Raw genomic sequence first — 22,368 nt, forward strand, 5'->3', positions numbered from 1 at the left:
CACTTCCCAGATCCTTTTTGTTTAACAAGAGGAGAGCATGTTACTTATTGACATTAAATGGTACTAAAGGAAACCTCAGCTATGTGTGGCAAGTGAACATAAGAGTGTGCATGGGCTGCCAAAGTACTAGAGATGCAAGAGCACAGTGTCAGAGCTGGGGAGGGGGACACACTGCTAAAATAGAGGCAGTAGGGAGGGCCATAATCCTGACTTTTTATTTGCACCTTGAACGGATTCTGGCATTGGCTTCCTGCCACACTGTGCTCTGACCCTGTCTGGTGGGCAGAGTCAGCACCGCCTGAACTGACACGGTGCAGTGACTCTGTTCTGCTATGCTGCAGTAGTATCAACAGCGTGTTCATCACCCATCTCTTCCTTTGAGAATGCCAACAGGGATGTATTACTACTTTATGCCACCTAAAATACATGTATCATTAACGTTTTATGTACTTAGATAACAATGTATAATTTATGGTTATGGATCTTGTGCTAATCTTGAATATTATAAAAGTCCAACTATAAATGTAAAACTGCAGTATCCACTGTGTGGTTCTAGTCTTAATATCGTGGGGGTGGGGACTGGTTAGTAGTAATACACTAACACTAATAGCATCAGGTTTCTTCATCTGACAACTAAAGATGCCAGGCAGCAAAAGAGAAACACGGGCTAAAGCGCCTAACATGGATGGCTTAGCAATGAACTGAAAAGGGAGTTGTGGACTCTTCACTGGGCACATCAGCACACTGTCATGTGCGGAGGCCATGCTGCAGGAGGTGGTCACATGCTTATGTGACTTCATTCACAGGACTGGAAAAGCTTCAGTCCTGTACTGAGGGAAATGCTGCAGTTAGTGTCTCTTCTGCTAAAATACATTAATGTGGTAGTGGTAAGCGACACCTTTTGATCTGAATTCTACTTGAACAGGGCAAAACATCTTTAAATGCCAACTGGTAGAGACTGCCAGGGTTGTGTAATCAGTAACAGCAGACTATGCTTTGGCACAGTTCTAACTAGTATATTGTCTAGCTTGGTCGCTGCCCTGTGATAGCAGTGGCAAAGAGATGCGGTGTCCACCTTCCTGATACAGTCCAGAGTATTCCAAGTGTTGTAACATACTAATCTCAGGTTTGTACTGATCAGCACTCAGCGGCTCAGCCTAAAATACTGAGCAGCTAATGAGTTCAAGCAAATCTGCACTATGCCCAGATTTATTCCTAGCAGGCATTAGCCAGGTAGCACACTATGGTCCAGACAAATAGTACTTATTTTGTAACCAGTTCCTTGTGGGTCAAGATGAATTTGGGCAAGTCAGCTGCAACTGAAGTCCAGCTCTAGGATTAGTATGACTGTAGGAGTTTCTTTCCTCTCAACTTAAATATTTACTGTGACTTTGTAGCAACAAGTACAAACTGATGGTGGAATACAGCAAACTTCTAGATTAAATATTAGAACAGCTCATGACCTGTAGAGAATTGAGCTAGCCTGGGGATCCTTAATAGCTTCACTCTAGAAATCTAATTACAGGAATGACTGAGTTCTCAAGGAAAGTAAAGCTGCTAGCTCTGATCAGTCATGCTTTAGTTGCTCTCCTGCTATCTTAAGCTCTTGCTAAGTATAATGGCTTTCATCAATTTTGTGATCTTGCCTTCTAAAATGCATCCAGAAATATATACTCCCTGCCATTACAATGCAGCTGTACTTAATGTGTGGAACAAGCTCTTGCATACCAGAGTACTTCACAGTTTCTTTAACAGTTAAGTCATTCTAAGCAGGGAATGACTCCTCTTAGTGGGTTAAGTGGAAGATTTAATCTAATTTGTGAAGTTGTAGTGCCCATCCAAGTTTTTGAAATCTTGCATAAGATTGTTTTGCAGTAAAACTTCCTTTAAAACTAAGCTTCTCACTCATTCTCACCACTTCAGTGAGATGGAGCTATGCTATCATGTAGAATGAAGTGTTTGTGTAGAACATGCTGCAGAGTGTAGCATCTAGAGGCTAACTTCTGGGTTTAGGATGCTGTCAAATAGTAACTTGCTTGAACCAACATACACGCTTTTACTGACTCATGCTTTTCCTGTGAGAAGGAGTATGCATTTCCTTCTGTAATAGCTCTTGCTATTTGTCAGACCATGGAGGAATTTTTCCCAATCTGGCAAACTTGGGGTAACTACAGATCTAGCATCAGAGATGACAAGCATTGCACTGCAGCTGCTTTAATGTCTTCTGAGCTAGGTGGAAACTGATCTCTCCACAACTGACTGTAAGGACATGTGTTCTTGGCATTCCTCTTGGCATAAAATTCTAACCTGTCTTCAGCTCTCTCTGTGCTAGCCCTTTAGCTCCTTACACTATCCTTTGCTCCCTTGCATCTTTAAAGGTTACTGGATTCTTTTGGTAGAAATGCCAAGTGAAAGGGAGGGCAGAAACAATGTCTAACAGAGCTGCTGCTAGAAGCAGAATTCTGGTGGAGGCTGCTGCTGTGTGCTCTGCTGGTCCAGATGAGCCAGTCCCATAAACTTGGGAGGAATGCATTGCTCGGGTAAGTTCTGTTTCTTATTGGCTATATAATGTTGTGGTATTTTACAAGACTTCCATTTCCCTTCCCCCCTTTTTAGGGCTCTATAATCAAATTACAGTGTAGCAGAAGAAAATGCTCCCAAGTAATTTTGTTCCTTAAAACATAAAAATGATAGGCACATGAAGCCTATTCACGTTTGTACAAACTATGGGAATGGTACAGGAAAGACAGTAGTAAGGTCTAAAACTTAATTTTTATTTAATAGCTTCTTTTCTTAGCAACTGCAATGCTGAGAGCTGGCACTTGCAGCATGACTCTGTGAAAGAAGGAACAACTTTTTTTTTTCTCTCTAGCAAAACCAGCAACAATTACTTGGAAGTATAAAAGATTTCTTCTGTTTTTTCAACTCTAAAACTGACAAGCAAATCCTTTGTTGTCTGATGGCCACTTAGATAAGTATGGATAACTTTTGTACTCGGGCATGTACAATATACTTGTGTGAAGCTGACTGTTCAACAACTGTATAGTTAATGTTTGTTTCATTGTGTGACACTTCAATTGGCAGGCTAGAACTTGGCCACTGAGAAACTATTAGTGAGATTAAAACAGCATGGCAGTGGATCCAATTTGTACTGAAAAAAATCGAGGCTAGAAATCTTGCAACTCTTAGAACAAGTAGCACTGCATGTACCAGGTTCCCATATCAAGAAGTTTAGAAAGCATGCATACTGCCATGTGACAGAGTGTATTTCTCATACGTAGAACTTCTTTCAGTCTTTCTGGGTCCTTCTTATTCTGCTGTAAATGGTTTGGCTTGTCAGTTGTCTCCAAGCTTGACTGTATTTCTTTTTTTTGCTTTACAGAGTACCCCAGGACTGCTTCAAGCTCACTTGTTCCCACAAAGTAAAACTGGGGCATCTTGAATTTGCGATAAAATGTTATGGAACATAAGGCTGGAAGATGCTTAACGATGCCAGAGTGCTATGTGACACTGGTGTGTAATTAACTTGTGGTTTGCCAAGTGAATTAACACTTGCTATAGCAACGTGCAGGTGCACCAGTCCAGCCTAATGGATCTGGAGTCTTTTTATTCTGCTACATCTCTTACTTGAGCAAGCATTTCGCCCTCACTCAAAGAGTTTGTTGCTAGTATAGCTTTCTTGGTTTTCAATACAATGCGTTTTCCATGGGCATCTTTCCAAGTGTAATGACAGAGCCTGACTCATGTTTTACTAAAAAATGCTGCAAAATTGTTAGCATAGCTATGTGTTCCAGTCTGGAGCCTTTGAGATCTTTCAGGAAGGTAGCAAAATCCATCTGTTTTCTTCCAAGCCAAAACAGTCTATAAAGTTTCCAGCTTTCACACATTAAGATGGTATGAATTTGAAATGCAGTTAGTGAAGGGTAAGTCTTGTCTTGCTTTTATGTGTCAGAATTTAAAAATTGAGTCAAATTCTGACTTTATTCAGTCACGCATTCTCCCGTGTCGTTCAGTGACTCAAGGATATTTTTTTTTTCCCTGTCTGCTGTGGTTTTAATCAAGACTTTAAAATATCTTCATCTAAAAATCTGTATTTCTCCTTTTCCCCCCTAGTGGTTATGAAAGGAAGGAATTACAAAGTCATCTGCTAAGTTCTTTTCCACAGCGATGAGGTCTCCAATGTTATGCAGAGCACAAATTCCCAAAGTGCTGGTTATCCAGCTGGGAAGCTAGGGGTGGATTTGAGTGGGAAGGGGTGGTTAGTAAATCTTTGAATTGCTTTCCTTTTGGAATATACATTTCTGTTTTACTTAGAGGGTGGGGAAATGGTCTCATCTAGGGTAAACTGCTAACAGGGTTTGTCAGCTGGAGTAGTTTCAGAAATATATCATGCTGTGAGAGAAGCGTGAGCATGGTCTGGTAGCAGAATGATAACCTTTTAAATGCCGTGTGCAGTACATGGATTTTACTCATCTTCTGAGATGAGTCAGGCCCACTCAAATGTTAATGTAACAGGGACTTCGCTGGGCTCTTCAGAGGCTCAGTCTTGGTAATCTCAGTGAATAATCTTCAGAATCAACAGGAGCGCTTTTTGCATGTGTGTTCAAGAGGGAAATCATGCAGGTTGTTTTGGAATAGCATCATCTCTCTTATAGTCACAGTAGCTCCTGCTGCACACACTTGAGAGCTGGGGAAATGTTGACTCAAATCTTCAATATGATCGCTTCTCCTTGAAGCCTGTTATTCGCAGAATCTGTTATGCATAAAGGAATCATTTGTTCTTGTCAGGGAACCACAGAAGAAATGAGTTTTCTTATTTTACTATAAGATCCCAAGTGATGTGGATTAATAATGCATGGAAAGGTTTGTAGTAGTTGAGTTGTAACAATTCAGATAATATGGCTGTTCAGTGAAATGAAGAGATTCTCTGATTCAGTGGTGTATAATGGGATGTTACCTGCCCTAAATTGACCACTTACGGTCTCAAACTGTGGTGTGCTGCTGGGTGCATCAAGCTGTGCCAATTTAAAAATAAAACTGGGAAGGGCAAAGGAGGGATAAGTTGGAACTGATCAAGTGTAGTCACTGTTTATGTGCTTTCTGGGATCCAGAAAGCTCCATCTGCAGTCAGTGTTTGTGCTTTAAAAAAAATCATGGAAGTTGCTTTCATCTTCAGTATTTCTCTTTAATTCTGATGATTAGGGCCCAGTGGGATTCCATGAGGTATACAGGCTGCATTAGCACCTGATGGTGTATTTCACAATTCTCAATTCTTGTGTCTTTCTATGGCAGCAGAAACAAGCACCGGCCACCAGCATGGGAAATGGGTTCAGATTGTCAGGGGGTTGTTTTTCCATGAAAATTCCTGAAGTGTGATAGAGGACTTGAGCAGCTACTGTTATTGACGGGATATCTTTTGTGCTTTGATTCACCCATTTCTCATGAGATGCTTTTGACCATGCAGGTATGGTCAAGTCTTTACTTTCATGTAAGTCACTTATGGGATTTAAAATACACTTTTTGCAGCCTCTAGTATTTCAGGGGTTGCTTATCTTCCTTAGATGCTCTTCGTCAGGCTTTCTGCTGACAAGTGTTGTTAGCAGCTTCTTGGAGGTCAAGTTGAGATGGCTTGCAATCTGCATGTGATTAAATACGAATAATCCTTTTCCTGTTCAGCAAAGTAAGCACTGCTGTGAATCCCACTGAGGCTGATGAGAATTAAGCATGTGGCATAGTATTTTCTTGGACAGGATGAGACTCTGCACAAGGCCTTTCTGACTTGGTTCGGGAATCCATAAAAGCCAGTGTTTGTTGTGAAGGTAATCATAGCCTCACAGCAGTGGGTGTATGTGTCTACAAGCATACGCGAATGTTATGGTAATTTGATGGAAAGGTAGTGAGGAGTTGCAGAGCTTAATCAGGAATCCAAATACATTTCCATTTGTTTGTCATCTATGGAAGGATTTATCTTATTTTTGCCATTCCAGTACTGCTAACCCAAGCACTGAGTAGCTGCTCTCTCTGGGACTGGGACTGAATGTTTGTTCCTTCCCTGTCCCCTTCACGTGTCATCTTTTTCCCCTTACTGGAGGTGGGTAGCCTCAGACTTGACATTGGGACCACCTCAATGGACTTGTCTCTGGCTGTCTTAACTCTGTTCTGAAACCACATATAGTTCTGACATCATGTGGGGGTGAGTTCTGCCCTGCAAGTACACGTTTGCTTCTGATCCCAACAAAATAAAGGTGCTTTAGTTTCCCCGATGGTCTTTCTGCAGCCAGTTTAGCCATGAAGCCAAAGCTGGCTCACTGCCCTGTAGCTGTGGAGTTTGCTTTCAGATGAGGTTGACAGTAGCAATCCCGCTGCCTGAGTGCTGAGTCTTGTTAGCAAAAATCATGTCACAGAGCACACAACTAACAAGTCTCTACAGGAGCGTGCTCTACACATGGCCGGGGGAGGTTTCTTACACAAATGTTCCCTGTTTGGAATAGGGCGGCTGCTCCAGGTGTAAGGAAGAACACTGGGCTGGAGCCCAGCTCCTGGGCTCCCTGCTTTCTGTGAAATCTCAAAGTGAAACAGTGTTGGTTTCTCTCCCCAGCATTTCTGTAACTACAGCTTTCAGAAAGAAATTAGTGAAAGGCTGTCTTTTTCCAGCTGCAGCTTAGGCAGTGGTGTGATTTGCACAGCCTAATTCTTTAGGAGTACTAGGTAACGGATCCCCCCCTTAAAAACTAACCTACAAAGCCAGAAGCCCGAAGTGTCTGTGCAATCGCATGCAGTCTTTTGGGGTTTATCTTCTGTTTGCACTGTTAGGTGTTCACATGTGGTTACTGCACTGGGAGTGTGCTTGTCTCCCTTACTGCCGGCAATGTAAATCATTCAAGCAGAAGGCTTGAGAGGAGCAAACCCACCCCTTCAAAGTGCACTGGGACCAGACAAGGCCAAATCTACCTTTGTCCAAGTGCAGTGAGCGTGCTGTTGTGCAAATCTGACCGACTGAGTGCTTTTTGGGGTGCTTTTAGAGTTAGCCCTGGCCTACGTGTGTGGGGTGCTGCCTGGGGCTCTGGTTGCTCGCTGCCCCTCAGCTCGCCCCCGGGGCTCCCCCCTCAGCCTTCTACCTACGCGGGGGGGGGGGGGGGCAGGTCCGTAGGTTTAGGGGAGAAGAGTAAGAAATCGCCATTTTCGCGCTAGCGAAGCCCAAGCTGGGCCCCAGCCGGCTTACGCTGCCTGTTCCTTTTGCTGTTGCTCTTTCTGTTCGTTTGGGGTCTTTTGACACCCCGCCCCGGCAGCCCCTTCCCTGCCGCCCCGGCCGCGGGATGCTGCCCCCGCTCCGCCCCCCGAGGATGTGACGCCGCCGGGGCCGCCCCTCCGCGGGCGCGGCCCTGAAATACGGCCCCGGCCGCCGCCGGGCAGCGCAGGATCCGCGGCGCAGCGCGGCCATGCCCGCCCCCGCCGCGCCCCGCCGCCTGGCCGCCGCCGCCCCCGCCGGCAAGGCCAAGCTCACCCACCCCGGCAAGGCCATCCTGGCAGGTAAGCGTCCCCTCCGCCCCGGTGGGGGTGGCCCGGCCCCCGGTGCCAGCGTGGGCATTCGTGCCGTGTCCCGCCCCGGGGGGGAGCGGTGCGCTCCCATCAGGAACACACACACCCCCTCCGCCCTCCCCCCCCGCTCCGCTTCGCCCCTCTCCCGCCGCATCCCGGCAGCCGGCCCGCCGCCAACCGGGGTTTCGTCCTGGCACCGGCCAAAAACCTCCCGCGGCCTCAGCCCGAGCTTGGGCGTCAGCTCATGGGGCGGGGGGGGGGGGGGGGACACACACACTCCGGGCGGGGGTCGCAGCATCGCTGTGGGGCTCTTCCTGCAACCTGTGGCCTTGCTGGGAAGGTGCCGCTGTGCCCGGTGCAGGAGCGCGGGGCGGCGGCCGTCGCGTTGTTCCGCGGGGCAGGAGGGAGCTGAGCCGATGGAAGAGGGGCAGCGGGCGATCCCCTTACGCACCCCCGAGGGCGTTAAGGGAGAAAGCAGAAGCGGCAGCGCTCTGGTTCTTCCTGCTTCAGCCGTGCCTTGCATGCTGCTTCCACACAGCTCCTCTTACAGCTTCTTGGTCTCCCCTTTGTGTCTCAGCATCAGTCCCTGTGGACCAGGGCTTGTTTTCCCATCCAGTTCTGACCATTTCCATGGGATCTAAACAGGCTCCAAGCGCAGCAGTAACTGCAGAGTTAATGCCCTTCCTTTTGCTCATAGCTGGTTTGAGCTCTGAGCTGAATGGAGTCCAAGACAGTCACAGGCTTGTTCAACTCCTTTGTAGCTGTTCATTAGCTCCCTGGTTTCTCCTGCAACTCGCAGGACAATTCCCAGAGTGGAGATTAAGTGTTTTCCCTTTGAAATGAGCCATCGTGGTCTCAAAATGATTGGCATGTTTAGAGCTTTTGTGTTTTCCAGCCAATTCTTCCTCCTACGATTGTGCCTTTGTTCACTTGTCCAACTCTCTGCTCTCCTCCAAGAGCAGAGCCCCAGCCTCGGGTAGCAGGGACCCAGGAGGAGCTGCCAGCCCTCCGGCTGGGTGCAGGGACCCGAGCCCTGGCTGCTCCGGCCCTGCCCCTGCCTCGGTGGGCAGCCTCCCCTCGCACAGAGACACGAGAACCGCCCGACGCGGCAGCGCTGCGGAAAATGGATGCGAATGCTGGTGCCTGGAAAGGGTGACGAAGCTTCCCAGGGTCATGTCGCCTGGAGAGGTCCGTGCCGTCACCCGAGCTGCCCGGCCAAAGGGCTGGGGGGTGAGGAGGCGGCAGCTGCAGCCAAATGAGAGGGTTCAAATGAGACTCTGAGGCTGCTCCATGGCTCTGCGCTCCACAGGGATCTTAGGACTTGTGCTGTCACCCTCTCTCACAGTGGTTGTTAGTTCAGTCTTCTTGGTCCCTTTTATTTAGAGATCTTTTAAAGGCCGTTTAGGATATGGGGGTTTAAGCTTAGGATGGGAAAGACAAGCTGTTTGCTCCTCATCCAGACTTCCCAGTCTTTCCCAACTCACCGTCTGTGTGCGGTGTGTCAGGTTGTCACTGCCTGGGCCAGTGCATCAGGAGACTTTTGCAGCCCTCCTGTAGGTTCATAATTGGGGATCGATCAGCTGTGGATGACTTATTGACATACTCTGAAAGAGGCTGCAGCAGCCTTGACTTTCTCTCCCCTGCCAGGAAAGTTGCCGTGGGTGTGCCTGGAAGCTGTTCTGGTGTAAAGGAAGGAGCATGGTGCTTGCAGCCTCTGCCGGGTGTCAGGTTGGGTGATGTAGCACAAAGCAGCACATGCCCCAGCTTGGAGGAGCCCTTCTGGGCCCACGTGAGGCTGCAGAGGTGGAAGAAGGACCCTATTGAGATGCTAGTCCTTTCCTCGTATGCAGCAAATCAGAATAATTGGTTAATGGGCAGAAGTCCAGCCAAGCCTCTGTGGCATCTAATTGTATTAGAGAACCACATAGATGGGAGAATGCTGCTGTTAACTCCCTGCGTTCCGGTCTGCTCGGCCCTCCAGCCCCTTGCTGGGGGGATGCAGTCCCCTTTGTGGCTGTCTCTGCTGACTTTAAGGGGTTTGCTGATACTGTAAGGGTTTCTCATCTGACATCTGTCTGCAACAGGGATGTTTTCTCTGAAGCTCAACTCTCTGGGGAGCTGGAGGTGTTCAAGATAGACCATTCCTGCTGTGCTGTGCTTCATCAGCCTTGCACTGGTGGAGTTAAATAAGCAGCCGTCATCCCACCCTGGATGCTGTCTGCTCCTAGACCCTGTGTGTAATTGAGATCCTCTGCCAGGGAGGCACAGCTCCCCTGAGCTGCCAGACGTGAGCAGACTGGGGCTGGCTCTTTTCTTAAGAGACAAAAGTGAAGCTCTGGCTGCCAAGAGCTCTTCTCTAGTTGTCGCAATGGACAAACGCAAAGTTAGAAATTAATTTGCTAATGGGCTCTCGTTTGTCCAAGCAGCTTTTGTGTGCCAAGGCAGCGCTTCACCTTGCTGTAACCGCACAGCCTGTGCCACTGCCACAGCCACGCGTGGCCCGAGCACCCGAAGGCAGCTTGGCTGTCCTGGCTGGTTGGTGGGTGTCACTGCCAGGACTTGGTTTTGGGGGTGCTCCGTGCAGACTGGGCTTGCAGAGGGCAGAGCTGAGTGGGTGTGGGTCCCTGCTGCTATTCAACCCCTACACCTCCTTTGCAAGGGGAAGAGCCCCCCGGGCTCTGAACTGATGGTGCAAAGTTGGTTGGGGGGACCTGGCACTGGATTAAAAGTAACATGGCTGTAGGAGGGCTCTAAGGGTTGGAATAATGTGACTTAGCTTAGAATTTGTTAAGAGACTGGTAAACATGCAGGCTTTATGCTGAAATGGATATCATCTGTGTCTTTCTAACTCACCTGCTGGCTCAGTTACCTGTTGTAAAGCTGACATAATTTTCTTGTGAACTCATGAGCTGGCTTGAGGGCCAGCTTGTGTCTCTTCTTCTTGGTAATAACCTGTTAGCACCCAGACCCTGGAGTCTATCCACGTCTCCAGCCTCCCTACAGCCAGCTCAGTTTCTGTGCCATGGTTTCCAAACAAATCCTTCAGCCCACCAGGCTCCTGTCCCTCCCGCCAGCCTCTGGCTGGGCTGGGTGCTGCCAGTCCACAGCTCCCAGAGCGGGGCCAGGCTGCAGTGGGCAAGTGGGGAGCTCGAAATAAAGGCAGCAAGCGGCGAGACAGCAGTGCTGGCTGCAGAGCTGGTGGAGGCGGTCACCCCTGTGTTTCCCCAGAGGGCTCCTTGCTGGGTTTTTGGGCACCACAGTGCTGTTAAGTCAGCTCCAGCCAGCCTGTGGTGAACTATTTAGAGCCCTGTGCAAATGGTCCTTGCCATTTTGCAGGCAAACCCCTGCCCTCCTCCGGAGGACTTTGCTCCTGGTTAGCAGTGGCAGTTTGATGGGAGGCTTTGCCTGCTCTGCCCAGAGTTAAGTACAGTCTTACTCTGTTTTTAGCCACCTTTGAAGCCTGGCATCGGCTCCTTCCCACGGAGAAGCTCTCAGCTGCCTTGCTCTTTGCATGGTACCTCTGCTCGCCCAGAGGCTGGTGCACAGTTGCTAGTCCTGCCTACGCCTAATCCTGCCTGGTCAGAGAGGCGGGACGCCTGGGTGCTGTGCTACATGGTACTTGATTTGAAAAGAGCTCACAATGGTCCTGTCTGCTGCTCTGCTGTTCGCTACAAACGCTGAGTACTGCAGGGAAATAGCAGCGACATGCACCAAGGTCCCAGGAGGAGCATGGGCAGAGAGGACTGGAGGGAGAAAGAGAAGGGGTTGCAGGATAGGGCATGAAGCACATGCCTAGCAGGGAGCCCAGGATCACTTGAGAAACAAAGCAGTAATTAGAGCTTCAGTTTCCTCTTCTTTGTTAATCTCTTGATACGATCTTTCTTAGAAAATGCTGTAGCTCCAGAGGAGTGGAGTCAGGGCCCGGGTGTGAAAGCTGAGACTTGCTTCTTGCAGAATAGGACTCCTTTCCCAGAAGTCCCAAGTCCACTGGGGCTTCCATGGCCATTGCCCTCCTGGGAGGGTGGGAGGGAGGTTGTCCTGCTGGGAATGGCTGTGGTCTGGCACGCTCCCTGACATCTAGATGGATGCCTGGTGCTCACAGCAGCGTAGGGGATGTTCCCCCCTTGATGCTGAGGTGGGCTGAAGACTGACATGGGGGGAGGACTAGTGAGTGTGAGAGGAACCAGCCTTGCTAGGTCTGCTGGCCCAAGGGCTGCCTCCTGGCTGTCATCTGTGTGGGGAGGGGGGCAAAAGGAACACGCTGGCCTTGAGTGTGTCCTTGCCTGCTCGTGAGCCCTCATGAATCGCAGCTGCTGCAGAAACCTAGAGCTGCCCCAAGGCGTCTGGTGGGAGGGGGCTGTCAGTCCCAGGACTGGGAAACCACATTGGGATGCCCAGCTTCTTTGGTCTGAATGAAATTTGTGTGAGCTGGGGTTAACCCTGGGCTTTGAAGTGTGAGTTTCTGAGATTTTCATATGCCTGATGTTCTGCTTGACATTCTGCAGGTCGACCATTTTCTCTGGGTTGACGTAAATGATTAGAAGGAGCCATCCGTCTTCCTGGAGACGATGAGCACCGCAAGCTGACAGCTCAGGGATGTTGCAGCATCTCTCATCTCTGATGGCCTTGTGCAGTGCATGCCAATGCAGCCTCCCTACTCCTGCCTGGGCAGTGGTCACCCTGTGCTTGTGCCCTGAAGTCTCATGTCACCTCCTGACAGCAGAGATTGATTTTTTGCTATCTCTTCTCTCTCCCTGTGCTTCAGTGCCTGGTACAGCAGTCATTCATTCCCTTGTGCTGGTGGCCAGGGGACTGGAGCATGTCCCCAAGAAAGCCTCAGTCCCAGCAGTGGCTCCTTCATCCAGCTGCAGGGCTGTTCTTGGGGAAGCATTCATCAGCCCTGGGCTCTGATAGCAGCTCCTTGTTGCTTCTCTTTAGAAAGATTTTTGGACACTTACAAAGTAGGTGTCCGAGGTGGTGTGCTGGGTTGACTGGGAGCCAGCTCACGGTGACAAAGCCGGGGCCGCGGTGTGTGCAGGGCAGTGGGGAGAAAGTGAGTTGAGCCTGGTTGGGAGACTTGGCAGTTGCCAAAGGTAGGGTCATCACTGAAGGCAGATGATGCTGTGACTATGAGCAAAGGGAAATGGCTTCTGCCACCATAATCACAGCCAAGAAGTTTAAAATATAATAATGATTTCATGCAATATTGGCCCACTGAAAGTAAATGCAAGGAGGCGATGAATGAGTAGGTTGTGAAAGGGTGGCCTGTTGAAACAGGACAGTTCCAGTAAGATTAGGGACAAATTACTCCATCCCATTCACAGCATTACCTGCAGCACTGTTTGCACAGGGCTGTTTACCCGCCCGATGGCACAGGGTACAGAGAGGTGCGTTTTATGTTTGTCATTTCTGTGTATCCCCGGTGGAGGATCAGACTTTCGCCAGCCTGGCCGTAGCACACTCCCGTGACGAAAGCAGCCACGTGTGTATTTACTGATGAACACGCTGAACTCCCGTGCCCCCCACTGGCCTTGCCCCTTTCAGATAGGAGACCATCCAAGGGCCCCAGCACAGGGGATGGACGCCCTTTGAGCTGGGCTGACCTGTCGCAGGACGTGCTTTTGCCCTTCTAACCAAAATGTGGGTAATCTTTTGGCAGTCTGCTCTGGGAGGAAGCAACCCTCCCTGATCTCAGCACCGTATAAGACCTTTCCTCAGGGAGCAGCCACTGGTGGTTTTCCCCAAGGATGGGGCTGTGGGTGAGTGGTGAAGAGCCGTTCATGGCAGGAGGAGGTGCCCAGCCCTGCTGCCAGCCAGCTCTCCCTGACCAAGGTCCCCAGCAAGGTGCCTGCCTGCTCCTGAGACAGGCTCAGCCCCTGAGCCCGTTTCACAAGATGGCCCGTGGTGGTGGGGTGATGCGGCGAGGGTGGGGCCCGTTAAACCCGTTTCACCACTGCAGGCATGGTAGGATTTCTCCACCCGTGCCTTTCACTGGGTTATGTTAATGATGGCTCAAGAGCAGCATGGATGGCTGCCAAGAGGGGGTTGATCCCTCAGCGGCAGGGAGCAGGCAGGGAGACCTGGGCTGCAGAGAACGGTCAGGAGCTGGCAGTGGGTATTTCTGCCTCCCTGATTTGTAGCACCCTTCTGGTCTTTGATTCTCTTTATTTTTTTATTTCCCCAGCTCTAAAAGCTCTCTTGGCTAACGGGGAAGGGCACCAAAGTCCCCTGATGAAGGTAGGAACCCTAAGTGCAGCATTCAGGAGGCAGGCGGGATTGCCTGCTGTGGCCGCAGCCTGTGGTCTGTGTCACCAGTCTCTGCTGCTCAGCTCACCCAGTACACCCCCACCTTCCGCAAGTGGGCCCAGTGCCCCCTGGAAAGGGGGGAACGTGAGGGTCGGCTTTCGCTGCTGCTCTGGAGAGGAGCTGGAAGCCTGTTTGTGCCTTCCCCTTGCCCCCAGCCACGTAGCCAGTAGAAGGGGCAAGCTTCAGACATGGGTCCTGTGAGAGCTCTGCTGCTTTGCTTCCAGGCTCATAGGAATAATTTCCTCTGGCCTGAAAGGATTCTGCTAAATCTGAAGTTAAAAGAAGCTTTTTGTATGGAAGTCAAGTGCTTGTGTATCTGCAAGTGAAATTATCCTTAAAATGGAGAGGTTGAAATTGTTCTCCAGGTGCTCACTTCTCATTAGAGCTGCACAGAGCCCTGCTGCTCTGTCCGCAGGAGCAGGATGCCTTTGCAGGCACAATCACTTGCAGGAGTGGCAGAGGGCGAGTGCCACCTCCTGCCCCTCTGTGGCTCCCAAACAGGGCAGTGAGTGCTTGCTGGGGCACTTGCTGCTGGGTAGGGGTTTGCAGGGGGTGGCAGTGCCAGCCCTGGCTGCACAGCCTTGGTTTGAGTCAGCCCCAGGGTTCTGTTTGTCTTTCCCATCGCAGCTGCATCCTCCTCTCCTGGGTGCTGGAGCTGGGGTCCCTGGGACGGGCTGGTTGGGGGGGGCTGGTGGTGTCCCCAGAAGCTGCTCACTAAGGGGGTTTGAGGTCATTAACTGAACCTGCATGCGTGGATGCCATCAGGTGCTGCGTGAGAGTCACAGGGGCAGCACCCTCCTGCTGTCCCCAAAAACCCTTTTCTCCTTCAGGCCAGCTCTCCCCAGGCGTGTCCACGGGCTGCGGCCATGTCCCCGAATAACTCTGCTGGCCCCTCCACAAAGGAAAGCTAAACTTTCTCTGGGAAAGCCATGCCAAGTGCCTGACAAACAGGTATTTTTCCCTTCTCTCCCTTCCCCGCTGAGGCTGCGGGGTCAGGATTGCTGGCAGCCGGGTGCCTGCAGGCTCGCTGCAGGCAGGGAGCCATTCCCAGCGCCGGGCGGGATCTCCCCTGCCAGAGGGACCTTTTCTGGGACTGGGCAGAGCAACCTTCCCTGAAGGACGTCCTCTCTCCTCTGGCTCTGCTTCATCCAGTTAATAACCAAGAGCCATGGCTCGGCATCCGGGCTGTCCCGCTTGCTCTTTCACCTCCTGAGTGCTCGCTGCTGGCTGTTCCTGCTGACTCTGTGGTGTTGCAAGAGCTGAAGCTGCTGGTTAAAGTCCGGGTAAACAGGTTGCAGAGCACTCAGCAGCCCTGGCGAGGGAGGGAGGTTGAAAGAACCTGCTGCTTGGGGTCAGTAGGGTGATTTATTTGCATAGAATAAGGTTTCCGCTGGAATAAAATGTCATGGGGAGAGGATGCTTGACAGCAGAGCAGGACCTCTGATGGGTCTTGCTTCAAGGGAGAGAAGGGGCTGCAGGGTGGCTGGTTTGTGCCTCCCTGTCGCTCTTCAGGCAGAGAAAAACAGGATAAAATTTCCCCAAGTCATGTAGTACGTCTGGAGTCCGTGTTCCATGCACCCTCCTGTGTGATCTGGGGCCAGAACAACACGGGGGGGCAGGGAGGGGACCTGGAGGTGCAGGCAGGGCACATCCCTGAGCAGGGCCAGGGAGAAGACGGGGCCACAGACGAGGTGACTGTGTGTGTGCTGCAGCACGCAGGGGAGCAGCTGCCTGTGGTGGCTCTGGGATGGGGACATCTTTTGCATCCAGCTCACTGGTTTGCTGCAGGGAGCCAGTGCAACTGGCCCCAGTGTCTCAGAGGCTGCCAGTTCCCAGGAATGGCACACTGTCCCTTTTCTGGGGCACTCACAGGATCCTGTGGATGTGGCTTTGCCTCCCCGACACACAGAAATGCCCTTAATCCCAGTGGCTGCTGAGGCTGCAGGCAGGTTGCAGGAGGTGCAGCATCCTTCCCTGTGCCGTTCGGTGGGGCTGCCCTGAATTGAGGTGCTGGTAGCCCCTGGACTGGTGCTCGTCCTGGTTGTTTCCTTGCTGCCTGGCTCCTGGAGGTGCCCAGGCAGCAGCTGGTGCTGGGAGACTGAGAGTGAACAAACATTTACAGTTCTTAAAATGTCCAGCACTTCAGGTCTGCGGTGTAAGAGGGAGGGAGGTGGCCTTGGCAGCACCTGGGCTGTTGGTGTGGCTGTGGTGGCAGCAGGGCTGGTGGCACTGTGGTGTGTAGCAGCGCAGAGAGGTGCCAGCCGGCGCTCCGCTTTTTGGGAACCATTGCACCCAGCTGGAGGTCGCTGCTCCTCGTCGCACTGCTCGCCAGGGACCCGCCAGCTTTTCCCACAGGAGAAATTACAGTGCTTGGCAAGCCCCCGTGCCGTGGGACCTGCAGCAGTCTGCCACCTCTGATGGACATGCCAAGGACAGGAGGGATAGAGGGGGCAGCAGGAGAGCTCTGGGGACCCCGGGGGTGGTGGCTGTCCTCCTGCCATGCCCTGGGGGAGGGATGGCAGCTGCCTGCAGCGGCATGAGCCGGCCTCGCTGCGGCTGCCACGGCTTCCTCCCACGCTGCCAAAGCTCAGGGTGCTGCGGAGGCGTAAAGGCCGGCAGCGGTCACCCATCGCCGCCTCCCGGGAGGTGCTTGCCTGGCCCAGGCTGAGCAGCTCTGACCTCTCCTGGGAGCACAGCAAGAAACAAGGGGCCTTTTGTCTGTTGTGGCGGAGCCCGGCTGGCCTCACACCCCGTCCCCAGCTCCCCACGGGACCAAGGTGCTGCCAGCCTGGGCTGGCGGGTGCTGCCCTGGGGGTGGGGGACCTGCCGTGCCTGCCGGAGGAAGGGGATGCTCTTGCAGCATGGGGCTGGGCTTTCCTGTAATCTCGGCTGTGTGGGCAGGGCTTCTCGGCTGCCTCAGGGAGGATCAGCTCAGCTCACTGCTGCTTGTGCCTGGGGGAAAACCCAGGATAAGGCTGGTTTAAGGTGGGTGCTTGCCCAGCTGCTGGAGGGAGTGCAGGGGAGGCTGCTTTCCTTTCCCTCTGGAAGGACACCTCTCTTCCCTGAGAGAAGGTAGCGGTGCCCCAGGGGATGCCAGCCTGCCTGCCAGGATGTCCCTGCACTGGGTGTGTGGCTTTGCTGGTGACACTCTGTGGGAGGGAGCTGGAGGCAGAGCCAGAGAGATTAAAGGTTGCTTGTACATTTGGAGGCCATACAGAAAGAATAAGACTGTATGAGAAACTCTCCTGCTCCAAGGAGCTGGGGCCACCTGGTGCTGACATGGGGAGCAGCTGTGGCTGGGCTCCCGTCCCATGGGCTGCAGTGTCCTCTGTCAGCGTCCCCTCACAGGGCACTTTGGAGGGTGCTGATAAGCAGAGCTGTGCTGTGCAGAGCAGGATAACCCACCACTGGCCCTTCCTGGGGTGGCAGCGCGCTTCTCCCCGGGCCATGGTGGGAGCTGCAGCGCTGCTGAGTCACACTGAGGACGTGGCCGGGCTGGTGGAGGTGGTGTGGGAGACGGGGAGCTGGCAGCCAACCTGACCCCACGCCAGGCTGTGTCTTGTGGGCTGGGGCCCGAGTCGCCCTCCCTGGGTAAGGAGCCAGGAGGCCCTTGGGGGCTGCTCTGGTGGGTGCTCAGCCCCGGCAGCAGCATCCCAAGGCTCCCCAGCATTGCACCGTGCAAGCGCCCGGTCCCAGGGAAACTGCCAGGTCGGGGGCTTTGCCCCGGTGCTGGCTCAAGCCCGGGCCTGGGCTGCAGCGGGGTTTGCCCCTGCGGGGTCTGGAGGAGCCCGGCTCAGCCCCGCGCTTCCTCCTTGCACCAGCACAAAGAGCTCCCGCTGCTCAGCAGGACCCGGCCACGCTTTGATGTGAGGAAACGAGCCGGGCAGTTGTTAGCCGGCCAGCTGGCCGGAGCGAGCCCAGCTCCTGGGGACCCCCAGCCCAGGCGGGGCCGGCTCTGCAGGGCGCTTCAAGCGAGCCCAGGGGACCCCAACCCCCGAGAGCCGGTGTCACTGTTCACGGGGTGCCAGCGTGTCCCCAGGCCCTGGCAGGAAAGGCTTCAGCTGGTGTAATCAGCGCCCAGCAGCCGCCACCGCGTGAGCCCAGGGCGGCCAGATGGGCTTGATGATAATTGCGCTTCCACGCATGGCATGGCTGGGTCTGCAAATGGGCTCCTGCTGGCGCTGGATGAGTGGTGCTGGGCCTCGTGCAGCTCCGCTGGGTGTATAAACCCCCGTGCTGGCAGCTCACCTGTGGGGTGTGGGTGGGGCTCTGGAGGGGGAGAGGTGCCTTTGAGGGGGGAAACGATGCTGAAACAGCAGCCATGGGTGCAGTGTTTTGCCTGTTTTTTCCACCCCTCTGACCGATCCCCTCACCAGCTCTTGCCTTGGCCAGGTGGTGATGCCTGTGCAGGTTGCCAGATTGGCGCAGGGCCCTGCTGCTATGTGAAGTCCCCAGGGGTTTGGGTGAGGACAGGGACACCACGTCCCAGCCCAGACCTGGCTGCCAGAGGTCTCGGGCTCAGCCGTCGCGGAGCCGGCAGCAGCCACGTGGCACTGGGTGGGCACGGTGCTGCTCCCAGCCCCAGCGTCCCTTCCCGTCCCGCTCAGGTGGCCTGGCCGGAGGGATCGAGATCTGCATCACATTCCCCACCGAGTATGTGAAGACACAGCTGCAGCTGGACGAGAAGGCAAACCCTCCCCGCTACAAGGGCATCGGTGAGAGCGCCCCCGCTGCCCTGCCCCAACCCGCCAGCCGGAGCTGGACACTCCTGGGGAGACGGGTTGGAGCTGGGGGGGTGAGCGGGGTTTGGTGGGGCGGGCAGTGGGGGTGGCCCAGTGGCCCTCGGTGGGGCGGGTGACAGCGGCACCGCTGTGCTCTGCTGCAGGGGACTGTGTGAAGCAGACTGTCCGCGACCATGGCATCCGGGGGCTGTACCGAGGGCTCAGCTCGCTGGTGTATGGCTCCATCCCCAAGGCCGCCGTCAGGTAAGTGTCCCCGGTGGCATGGGGTCAGTTGGGGGGGACCTCAGGCAGCGGCAAAACGGGGGGGTGGGTTTGCCCTCGGTGTCCCCAGCAGCTCTTGGCCAAAGCTGGGTCTTTTCCCCGACGGAGAGGGTCCTTTTGCAGGGTGCACGGCTGCTCCTGGGGATAGACCCAGAGCAGGGGGGTGCAGCCCCCCGGCCAGGCGCTCAGGGGTCGGCACGGTGGCTCCTTCACAGGTTCGGGATGTTCGAGTTCCTCAGCAACCAGATGAGAGATGAGCTGGGGCGACTGGACAGCACGCGGGGCCTCATCTGTGGGCTGGGCGCTGGCGTGGCCGAGGCTGTGGTGGTGGTCTGCCCCATGGAGACCATAAAGGTGCGTGAGAGGCAGCCACCAGCGTCCCCTCACCCCGGCACCCCGCCTGGGCTAAGCCAGGCAATAGCCAGGGATACGCGGCTTTCGGGGACCTGAGGGCTCTGTGTTTGCTCAGGCTGGTTTTGTAGGGGAGGAGCTGATGGTGGGAAGCCCCATGGAGAGGTCAGTTCTGGCGGCCACAGCCCTTTCCCTGCTCCAGGGAGGAGCTTCCCACCCAGGAGCCATCCTGTCACTCATTTTAGCACTATAAAACCCATGTGGTTGCTTGCAGAGGCAGTTTCCCAGGTTTTTCTCTGCAAAATGCACTGTTGGCCGTGGGCGCAGGCTTCCCCCGTGGTCTGCACCCGCATTGCCTGGCCATGTGGGTCAGCTCTGATCTCGGGACGATCCCTGGAGCAAGGCGAGAGGTGGCTGGCAACCTTTTGGGGCCAGCACCTCTCCCCTCGCCTCAGCCAGGACAAGCGTGTTGTCTCCCCACAGGTGAAGTTTATCCATGACCAGTGCTCCCCCAAGCCCAAATACCGCGGCTTCTTCCACGGCGTCCGGGAGATTGTTCGGGAACAGGGTGAGTCCTGTGGAAGTGGCACCCTGACCCCCTGGGTCCTCCCACTCTGAGAGGACAGGGTAGGATGTGGGGGACGGGTACAGGCTGGGACTGGCGGCTTAGGGAGGTTTTTCTCTGCCTGGGTGAGGCTGGTGCTCCCCTCCAGTGCTCTCTCTTGCTTCAGGACTGAAGGGGACCTACCAGGGCTTAACCGCAACCGTTCTCAAGCAAGGATCAAACCAGGCCATCCGTTTCTTTGTCATGACCTCCCTCAAGAACTGGTACAAAGGTATGGTGCTCCCATCCCCACAGGTCACCCTGGCTTCATCACTGGCTCCTCCTCAGGAGGCCTTCCATCAGCACACCCTCCGCTTCTCACGGCTCAGCCTCTCGTGATGGAGGAAGGATGAAAGCCAGGGCAGGGGAGCTTCAGCTCACGGGGCCTGCAGGCTGGTGCTGCTGGATGGGCCCCAGCTCGGCACGGCACAAGCCCTGACCATGAGCAGCCAGACTTGGGACCTCCCTTGCAGGCTCCCTTGGGGATGCCGTGCTTCATCCCCGCACCTCCACGCTGCCCTTCAACCTCTCCTCCTTCCCAGGGGACGATCCCAACAAGGTCATCAACCCCTTCGTCACGGGGGTGTTTGGAGCCCTCGCTGGAGCTGCGAGCGTCTTTGGCAACACCCCTTTGGACGTGGTGAAGACCAGGATGCAGGTACGGCACCGCGGCACGGTGCGGGACCGCTCTGCCTGCAGCGGGCTGGGGTCACCCGCTGTTTGAGAGCTGTTTTGTGCAGCCCCTGGGGCAGGCGCCCAGTGCTGGCGGGGTTTGGGGGATGCCTGGGGACGCTGCCCCCTCGCAGCCGGGCTGTGGGGGTGCTGGGAGGTGTTTGCACAGAGCTGGGGACGTCCCTGATGGGTTTGGTGGCCCACAGCAGTGAAAGGGGATTGGTTCCTCCTGGCTCACCCTCAGCTCTATGTCTCCCCCACAAAATCCCCCCTGGATGCACCCCTGGCTCCAGGCCTCTGACTCCGCTTTTCCCATCCCGCAGGGGCTGGAAGCGCACAAGTACAAGAGCACCTGGGACTGCGCCTACCAGATCATGAAATATGAAGGACCCCTGGCGTAAGCCCTGCAGTGGGGATGGGCAAGGGGTGGCAGGGGGGGACAGGATGGGTGAGGAGGGGGCTGCGAGGACACCCAGCCCCACGGCCCCCCCATCTATCCCCGGCAGGTTTTACAAGGGCACAGTGCCTCGCCTGGGCCGCGTCTGCCTCGATGTGGCCATCGTCTTCGTCATCTACGACGAGGTGGTCAAGTTCCTCAACAAGGTGTGGAAAACGGACTGAGGGGGCCGGGCCGGGGCGGCCCCCACCTCCCTCGCCCCGCGGGGCTGCAGCTGGAGAGCCGTGACCAAGCCCGCAGCTGCCTGCTGGCGCTGCCCGGGGCCGCCTCTGCCCCACACGACGTGCCCTCCCCACACACCCGGCCACCTTTATGTTTAGGAACAGGCTCTGGAGCAGGTTAAATTATTAGTTGTGCGCTAAAAGGAGCGGGGAGGGAGCACATCCCAGCATCCAGACCCCCAGCGTCCCGGTTATGCCTGCCCCGATCCCCTGGTGACACTTCCCCCTGGTCCCGCATCACTTGTGAGCGCTGGTTATCCAGGGTGAGGTGACCCCTGGGACCGTGGCCTTGTGCTCCCAGGGCCCCTCGGCAGCCAGGAGCTGCCAGCTGCCTGGGGGCCATCTCTTTTTGGGGGTGCAGAGAGCCCCCTGGAGCCACCTGGGTGCAATGGCCAAGCTGCTCACCAGGCATTGCAGCTGGGGGAGGCTCTTGGGGCTGACACCGCCGGCTGGGAGCGATGCACAGGGTCTCACAGTGGCTCTGGGGGGGCCCGCCACCCCTGCCGCCCTGGGATGGGAGGACAGTGACCCACCAGCTTCCCTCTTCCCTGCCACCACTGAGACCCCCTGGGGTGCAGCATCCCAGCCCCCGGGTCCTGCTCAGCCCTGGGCTGCTGAGCAGGTGCTGACCAAAATTGCACATACAGCCAGGCCGTTAGTTCTGCTCACCACGGGGCCAGGAATGGGGTGAGCTGGGTGCCCCCACCACTTGCCGTTTACAGTCGAGACGGGTGTGCAAGCCGGGGTGAGGAGGTGCAGCCCCGTACTGCAGACTTGGCCCCTCGGCCGGGGGTGCAAACCCCTCCTTCTGCCACATTCCCCCCATCTGCCCTCTCGCCGCCTCTCTGTGGCCCCATAGGTAATCCCATAGCTTTCAGAGCTTCACGCTGACCCACTAACACCCATGGCTGTGGGGTTGGAGCCCTGCCCTGCCCTGCGTCGGGCTCGGCCCCACCGGATTTGTGCCAAACTTCTCCCAAAGGAGCCAGGGGGAGGAGGGCACGGGAGCCAGGGTTTGACCTGTCCCTCCCTCCTGCCACCAGTGATGAACGCAGCCTTAACACAGGAGGGCGAAAGAGGAGAAGGAAAGCCTGGGCACGGTTTACCTGCGGCTTTCTGCTCTGAAGCCAGTGAGGGTTGGGTTGGGTTTTTTTTTTATTATTATTATTATTCTGTTTTACATTCGCAATTTGAATAAAATCAGTCTGGCTTTAG

At 54.7% G+C, this 22,368-nt stretch overlaps 1 protein-coding gene across 1 annotated transcript; it reads left to right on the forward strand.

The window, feature by feature from the left end:
• The first annotated feature begins 7,381 nt into the window (after positions 1-7,381).
• SLC25A1 (solute carrier family 25 member 1) lies at positions 7,382-22,367 on the forward strand. Its single transcript, XM_042805165.1, has 9 exons — positions 7,382-7,530; positions 18,453-18,560; positions 18,731-18,830; positions 19,064-19,202; positions 19,683-19,767; positions 19,931-20,035; positions 20,346-20,461; positions 20,799-20,872; positions 20,982-22,367. The coding sequence occupies exons 1-9, from the start codon at positions 7,440-7,442 to the stop codon at positions 21,094-21,096; spliced, it is 933 nt and encodes a 310-aa protein (XP_042661099.1). The 5' UTR covers positions 7,382-7,439; the 3' UTR covers positions 21,097-22,367.
• The last annotated feature ends 1 nt before the right edge of the window (position 22,368 follows it).

This window comes from Tyto alba, unplaced genomic scaffold (assembly GCF_018691265.1).
Source record: "Tyto alba isolate M040663 unplaced genomic scaffold, T.alba_DEE_v4.0 Super-Scaffold_44, whole genome shotgun sequence".
Classification (NCBI taxonomy): Eukaryota; Metazoa; Chordata; class Aves; order Strigiformes; family Tytonidae; genus Tyto; species Tyto alba.